General features: G+C 34.0%; 1 protein-coding gene across 10 annotated transcripts; it reads right to left on the bottom strand.

Moving 5' to 3' along the window:
- Positions 1-443: 443 nt before the first annotated feature.
- LOC140888445 (uncharacterized) lies at positions 444-7,877 on the bottom strand. Of its 10 annotated transcripts, none has more exons than XM_073296122.1 (7): positions 7,728-7,877; positions 6,618-6,782; positions 5,616-5,970; positions 5,030-5,197; positions 3,312-4,325; positions 2,707-3,210; positions 444-935 (listed from the first exon to the last, which is right to left on the bottom strand). In XM_073296122.1, the coding sequence occupies exons 2-5, from the start codon at positions 6,767-6,769 to the stop codon at positions 4,116-4,118; spliced, it is 885 nt and encodes a 294-aa protein (XP_073152223.1). In that variant the 5' UTR covers positions 6,770-6,782; positions 7,728-7,877; the 3' UTR covers positions 444-935; positions 2,707-3,210; positions 3,312-4,115. The 10 variants fall into 10 exon arrangements, with proteins under 10 accessions (XP_073152223.1, XP_073152224.1, XP_073152227.1 ...); XM_073296123.1 differs by lacking the exon at positions 444-935 and having other exon boundaries at positions 2,614-2,877; positions 3,005-3,210; XM_073296126.1 differs by lacking the exon at positions 444-935 and having other exon boundaries at positions 2,614-2,877; positions 3,138-3,210.
- Positions 7,878-8,144: the final 267 nt, after the last annotated feature.

Below are 8,144 nucleotides of genomic sequence, written 5' to 3'. Positions count from 1 at the left end.
CATTGGAGTTCAATTTCACTTTGTACGGAAAGTAGTAGAGGAAGGAAGTGTGGATATGCTGAAAATCCATACAAAGGATAACATAGCTGATATTCTGACCAAGCCAGTGAACATGAAGAAGTTTGAGTGGTGTAGATCCTCATGTGGCCTAGCAGAAACGTAAGCAGCGAAAATGACAAGATTGAAAGAATGTGTGGAGATGTGTTTGATTCTCAATCAAATCTCCAAGTGGGAGAATGTCGGGAGAAAAGTCAAGCCTCATAAATGAGGCGGTGGGTGGCTTGTCAATTATGGCATGCAATTAAAGATTTAAACGGAAGTTGAAGAAAACGTGTATCAAGGAAATTCAATTATGAATTTACTTGCTTATGTTCATACCGAGGAAAAGGCCTATAAATAGGTGCATCTGCTCGTCAGTTTCATCATCCCATCCTCAAGTTCCTTCTTTTGATCTTGAGTATTCTTCATCTCCGTTTTTTATTTTTATATATATTTGTGAGATAGGTTTTCTCCTTGATAAGAGAGTGAGTATCTCTTTGGAAACACGGAGAGAGGTTGTAATTCTCCAAATATTATAGTGAAATCTTTTGGTCTTGCCCATGGTTTTTACCCTAATAATTTTTGGGAGTTTTTCACGTAAATCTTAGTGTCTATTTATTCTTCAATTTTCATAGTTTTTATCTCGTGATGCCGCACATAAGACCAACACGGATTAATGTAATCAATCCTACATATAAGGTTCGGGGAACATCTCAATGAAACCACTATAAAACAATGAAGACAATCGTTTCAATCCTCTCAAGGGCAAATTACAAGCTATGACAAAAAACTTATACTTCACAAACAAGAATCGATGGCGCAGCTCTACTCAAGTCTTCAACTCAATCCCGAGCACTCTAGGAGATGAACTTGATTCCAAGAAAAACCCCTTGCTTCTGATAATACAATCGAGAAATCAAAAGAGAAATGTGTGATGCCACCACTAATCTCATACAACCAACTTAACGGCTTAAGTAACTAAGCTTGAACAAGTTACAGCTATTAGATCAAGTTAATAACCACAAGTGATCTGGATCATCTATTTGAAATCTAATTGAGGTCAACTAAAGTCTTTACATATGATATTCGAAAATTTCAAAATGATATATAAAGATAAATATTATTTAGATGTGATAGTTATAGAATAAACAGTTTTTATTTTATATTATTAAATTAGGTTTTTATGATATTATAATATAGTAATAATAAGTATAAGAGTATATATAAACTAAAAGTCAAATAAAATATTTCTGTTTTAAAAAAAATAAAATAAAATATTTCTATATCCAAGAAAAATCACATTACATTAATTTTTTTATTATATGTTTAATTTTTGTATCTCAATGTAATCGATCTGAATTGAATTGGTTTGGTCCGATTTAATTTTATCTAAAGATTGGACCAAACCAATTTTTGGGATGTTGTGGATTTTAAAATCAACTTAAACAGTGATAAATTGAAACCGATCCAAACCATACCATCTGATTTGGTTCGGTTTCCAAACATCCCTATAATGATAGATCAATGTTTTTATAATCGGACTTGTAATCGAATTAGTAAACCGTTAAAAATGATTTAAGCGGTCCGACTGATTCAACCGGATGGTTGGATCGAAGTACTTTTATTTTATATAAAATAATAATATAATATAATAATTTATATATTTTAAATTTTAATTAAAAACCTTAAATATATGTAATAAAATATATATATTTATCAAATTTTAAATCTAAACATAAACATATAGATAATCAAAATATCAAATATAATTATATATATTTAAAAAATAAATCAAAATAAGCTCAAATATTATCAAATAATACTTTATCAATGTTTTTTTATCAATGTTCAAAACCAAATAACCATATATATATATATATATATATATATATATATATATATATATATAACCACAAATAAAATTTTTAAATTTAAATATAGTAAATAATTTTTTTTGGATATAATCCAAATTTTTAAAAAAATCATTGACAGATATCGCATAAATTGTAACAAGCAAAGTTAATGTATCGCAAGCAGATTTTATTTTAAAAAAAAATTGATGAGGTCAAAAGATTTTCAAATCTGAAATCATTCAACTGTGGAGGTGTAACATTTTGACTGGTGGGATTTACAACTGCCCGAGACGGCCAGACCACAGAATCGAATAGGCTAATTTTTTTTTAGAAAAACATGTGAACCGGTTGGCCTCGGTTCAACCGGTTCACGTCCAGTCCGATCAATTCTTGATCGGATTTGACCGGTTTCGAACAGTTTAACCGTAAAAACAGTTTTTAGAGTTGGTCCATACCGGACCAGTGACTGGGCAGTCGAACGAGCCGGTCCGGTTTTAAAAACATGGTGATAGACAAACCACCCATCAATTAACAATTTTAATTTTAATTTTCATCAACCTGGCATATAAAGTTTGGCATACATATCCCATTATCAAAACTAGTTGCATGGCAAACAGTATTTTGGGGGGAAATATTGGTGTAACACTATAAAGATTTCTTAGTTCATAGATATATATATTGCCAGCTTTAATAAATCGATTCATTTACTAATAATGCGTGTATCACATATAATATTTTGAAAAAACATATATGATTAGATAGTGAGTATTGCTGTAAATCTTATAATTACTACAAACTCTTGATCCAGTCGTACCTCATAAATCTTTTCGATAAATGGTCGATATCCACGGCGGATACTATGAGCACAGCCCTTGGATCTAAGGTTGTTGGCGCATTGGAGTATGTTATACCGGGTGGAGCATAGCACCTGCCGATATCCCCCAGACCCCGTCATGCCCGGCTTTGCCAAAATATAATGACACCACTTTTGAGCCAATAGGAATGATAAATGTACAACATTAGCGGAATATATATACAAATGAATGTTAATTACAACACAGTAAAAATTGAAGAATATTTAGTGGTAGACAGCTCCATTGAAAAGTTTAAACCTTGGTAGTCTCCAAGTAACTGGAGAAAATCTCACAGAGACAGATATCAGCATTCGTCAAATGAATGTTAATTACAACACAGTAAAAATTGAAGAATATTTAGTGGTAGACAGCTCCATTGAAAAGTTTAAACCTTGGTAGTCTCCAAGTAACTGGAGAAAATCTCACAGAGACAGATATCAGCATTCGTCATATTTCGTGCTATCCTATAGGCATGTGAACAGAATTTCAGTAAGAAGAAGGGTGTTGATGGTGTAATTTCCTCACATAAGATAGACGAGGAAAACGAGTTAAAACTACAGCTTACTTTAACTTCTGGGTGGAGTCATCTCCAAAATTATCCGGTAACTTCAATCCTAGAGGATGATGAACATGAATATTTCTTTTCTCAAACAGCAGCCTAAAATGATAACGTAAAGTTTAACATGGTAAAAGATCATAAACAAGATCGAACATATCCAATACCAAGTCATATAGGCCATATCAGGATTGCAAATAAAGGAGAGGCTGAGAAAACCTCTTATCAGGTCACCTGCAAGCACCATACAAAGTGTGCAATAATCGTAGGATAGAGTTATATATCACAAACAAAGTGTGCAAGAATCATTGGATAGAGTTCAAGACAATGCCTTTCCGTGAAGACTCGCTAAGTTTCTCGAAGAACGTTTTAGAAAGATCATTTAATAAAGAAGACATCGGACAAGGATACTTTTGATGTTGACACCAAAAATCTTAAAAAAGCCTGTTTGAAAGAAGCATTTTACTCTTATTTTTTTCCTTTTTTTGGCAGTTAGCCTTTGCTTACTACTAATAGTCGCATCCATTCTTACAATAAGACAGCCTCAAGACTTCGCAATCCTTCTAGCTTTTGACACCGACCAATTTGACAACGACCCCAAGAAATGCAGCACATTGACTTTTTCCCAGGGGTTTGCCCTGTATATTGTTTAAAAATATACCACAGGCAAATACTAACATGTTACCCATGATGTGTGATAATTTCAGTTCGTTTGTACATGCAAATACTGCAACGGGAATTCTTCAGAAAAGCCCATTGTTGAAAAGTGAATTTTCAATAATCTTTTGCTTACCTTTTTGAAACCACAATCCACTACAAAGCAGAATTTGCACTATGAAATATTTTCTCAGCTTCACGCCTTACGCATGTTAGGTTTGTTCTGATCTCCCTGCAGAGCCTACCCTCCACAAGGCCTACAGGCAACCACAACTTAGGTTTCACATCAACAACGTACGCCAAGGTCGTTTGAAGTTCTCTAACAACAGAATCGGTTTTTAAATCTTCAGGATTGCATTTCACAACCTGAAGAATCCAGAGTAAGGAAGACTGCCACATAAATCACAAAATGGAATCTGAAAGATAAAACATCGCATTTGTTAAAAGACAAGGATTATTAAAATGACTTGCATCACTAACACTTTGAACTTTTACACAAGGTGGTCATTCAATATGGTGTCTAAACCATTCCAAATAAGAGGTCATAAGTTCATGTCATGCTTCCATCCATTTAAGAAAAAGAGTCTCACGCGAATTTTTTTCTAGAAAAAAAAACAGAGAGAGAGTACACGGCTGATATGTTATGAAGAGTTAAAGATAGTTAACGATTAAAGTTCCCATATATTAAAGTTTAAAATTCTAGATAAGGTTGTGCTATCACTCTCAAGTGCAAAGTACAAATCAACCAGTCAATCTCTGTAAATACTTCATGTATGTCAAAAATAAATTGCAGAAATGGGAGCAAGCATGATCCAAAGTACATGACAGAGATAGGAACCACTAAGGATGCTAAAAAACAAGAACCAAAGGTTAACATATTAACCCATCATTTCAAGTATTTTTCAAAGTTTCAAGTTATTTGACCAATGCCATTTATTCAGCCTAGAACATCACTAACTGAATAGGCAGCGTAATAGTAGCCAACTCAAATTAGTTTGGATAAAATACTGGCGGGTAGATGAAGTCCAAAAACAAGATATAAACATACGGATAACAATAATAATTTCAACCTGTTCGACTGACCACTTCCCCTCAAAAACTTGGAAGTCACCCTCAACCATCTTGAACTCAATGTCACGCTTTTGACCAAAAGGGAGAGTTTGAAGATCTTTCTCAAAACAATCAATTGTACCTTTTGCATTGAATTTCAGCCCAAATGCCAAATCCTGCTGGCCAACCTGTTAAACACAATCGAAGCAGAATAAGATCATGAAAATCAAGGAAGTGAATGGGAGTGAACGTGAGTACCATGAGAATAAGGATCGGTCGATTTCATTTTTGGTTTTGAAAAGTAGGATATTATAAACTACCAAAGAATGCTTGGCTTTGTTTCTATCAAAAATCTTCCCATGCACAAATAAGAAAAGCACAAGCAGCAAAAAATATAAGTTAACTGAAAAGTACTTGAGCAATAAGCAGAACATAACAGAGGAAATAATTAAACTGAAATATGGAAGTTTACTTTAAAAGGGGTGTGAAGTGTGAACACTTTGATAAGAATCTATCTTGCCGAAAATGATCATCATTTACTTCTAGGTCCCCATTCTAAATCAGATGAATAAACTCGATGCATAAAAGCGCATGTTAATAGCAGACCTGGAATAGACGTACAAAGTTATCTCCCTTCTCAAGTAACTGGCTAACTGCAAGGCCAGGAATAAAATCAGCCAATCTTTCATAATCAGTCAACACCTCCCACAGTGTTTGGAGGTTGGCCTGCACGACTACCTTTGACCTGATTCTCCGACTGTTCTTTCCTGTGTTCTCTATTTCTATCTCGAAGTTATCCTCCTGACTTTCTGTGACAAGTGATGTGTCATTAGTGCCCGGTTCCCTGTCTTCACCACCATCATCACCGTCATCATCAACAACTGGAGTGTTTCTAGGATTACCCCCAACATTAGCCCTAAGTTTGATTATACAGCAGCTTGAAGATTTTAGGAAGTGATTCCTAATAAGTTTTGGTTGAGAGCAATAACAAAGTAAATGTGGTTATATATACAATTTGCAAAGCAGTTTACGAGCAAAATGTGCATGCAAGTTTGCCACATTCATTATAAATTCTTGATTTCTTTGTATAAGGATACCAGCGCTTATATGAGACAGTTTACCAGTCACCAAAAGGCCTTGAAATACAAATAAAAGTGAAAAACAATACTCGTGTCGTCCAGGAAAAATAAGATGATGTTACAAACACAAAAAAGGAAAAAAATTGCAACATTCTGAAGTTTTGGTACATGTGGTTGCTAGTTTTCCTTGAAAAATGGGCCAAAGATATTTACGAGACATTTTAGCAAATGCACTCACACGAAAGGACATTAGAAGATATGTTGAAGATCTAGTAGTTATTTCTTAGTACATATGAAAAGAATAAGATATAAAATCTATTTAGGCTAGTGATCAGACATTGTTTTCCGTGTATTTAAATTTTTAAAGTGTGGATAAAATATATTAAAATTTTTTTAAAATGTACATACCTGTGTTACTGCATAATAACAAATCATAAATCAAGCTCCAAGTCAAATGAAAAGATAAAATCAATGCACGCCACACAACCAAATGACAGACACGAATGCAGAACATAAATGGGAATAGTACCAAGCAACAACACTGGGCAGGTAAACAACATCATAGGGCTGCAATTTCCTCAGTGTCGTGACTAGAAAGGTAGATTTTGCAACTGATAATCTGGGGATTGTATTCGTAGTAGCATAAGACAGAGTTGCAGCTGTAAAGAACAGTGACGCCATTGCTTCTGCAAAGCTGTAAAAGAGAAACGAAAACAGCCATACTTAATTGGATGTTGCCGTAATATTGCATTTGTCGGTAAAATATTGGCAGCATGAATAACAATAACTGGGAGGCCAGGTAAAACTTGGATCAAGACAATCCCAACGGCTGACAGATATCAGTACAACTGAGAGGAAATTATCGACATAGTTGTCCAAAAACAAATTTCATACAAACATTTCGCTTAAAGTGCAGAGAATATCATCACCAAAAAACTTTAATTTTGTCCAAGTTCTGCATCTCAAATGTCTTATGAGAAATATAACAGGGACTAGAACACTATTACTTGTCATCATTGTTATATTCCATGCTTTAATAGAACGTGGATTCTCTGGATCCACCATCAAAGTATTAATTTGGTTGTTGCTCAAAGTGAAAACTATTCTCAAAATATAGCTCTCTACTTGGTTTTTTTATGAACCATTAACCTTAAATTGTACACTTAGATGTATTTATTTATATCTAGATATGAACGGCAAATGAAATTGAAAACGCTAGTCAATGGCATATTTCATATTTTTTCCAGGAATCCTTTCGTCTCTTTATTTTCGTTGGTGAAATCCTCTGGTTATCTTCTCCTGGACATTCTGTTGTGGCCGACATACAGGCAGCAGGAACCTTCACTTACATTCTAGTCTAGTTCATGACAATGACAAATTTTTTGCGTATTTCATCAATTTGCCTCAACATCCAATTGGACATTGCAAATTTCTTGCAGAATCAACTTCAATTTTAAATCTCCGCAGGAGAATGTCAGTATCGGTAATGATAGGGGTTAATGAAAGCTAGCTTATTTAGACTATTTCAAGCAACACATTCCAGAATATTATTGAACTTTGATTCTCAACCCAAAACATAGAAATTCCATTCACAAGTAAAAAGAAAGGAAAATATGGCAACGTAATTTCGAATTAATACCTTCTGCAGTCACTTTACTGGCGGCTGAAGAATGGGCGGAGGAGCCGGCCGTGGATTACACCGGTGGTGGAGAGAAACAGTAAATTTATTCAAGTTACAATGAAGCGCGATAATATAAAATCGCATTCTTTAATCAAAAGTCGCTTTTAATTTCTTATCTTCAACCATTCGGTTGACTTCATGTACCTTCCCTGAGGTTTGTCTCAACGTTATATTTACTGGGTCTACACTCAATGTTGTCTTAGAATAGAAAATTATCATTTTTTGTCAGATAAGGTACCGTTTGGTTCGTGGATGAGATAGTATAAGATTTATAATAATATTAATGATGTGGATAAGTAGTATATCTTGACAATACATCTTATGTTTGGTGTAAATGATTGGTTAAACTGATTGTCAATATAATATTTCGTGTAT

This window comes from Henckelia pumila, chromosome 3 (genome assembly GCF_033568475.1).
Source record: "Henckelia pumila isolate YLH828 chromosome 3, ASM3356847v2, whole genome shotgun sequence".
NCBI lineage: Eukaryota > Viridiplantae > Streptophyta > Magnoliopsida > Lamiales > Gesneriaceae > Henckelia > Henckelia pumila.
The sequence above is the reverse complement of the archived record's forward strand: the minus strand, read 5'-3'. Positions and strand labels throughout refer to the sequence as shown.

What these genes read in the sequence shown, in the direction of transcription:
- LOC140888445 (XM_073296122.1), bottom strand. Translation starts at nt 6,769, where the DNA reads ATGGCGTCACTGTTCTTTACAGCTGCAACTCTGTCTTATGCTACTACG. An exon ending in ACTTTGTACGTCTATTCCAG is followed by an intron (nt 5,198 to 5,615) that starts GTCTGCTATTAA and finishes TGTGTTTAACAG; the next exon opens with GTTGGCCAGCAGGATTTGGC. An exon ending in GGAAGTGGTCAGTCGAACAG is followed by an intron (nt 4,326 to 5,029) that starts GTTGAAATTATT and finishes TGGATTCTTCAG; the next exon opens with GTTGTGAAATGCAATCCTGA.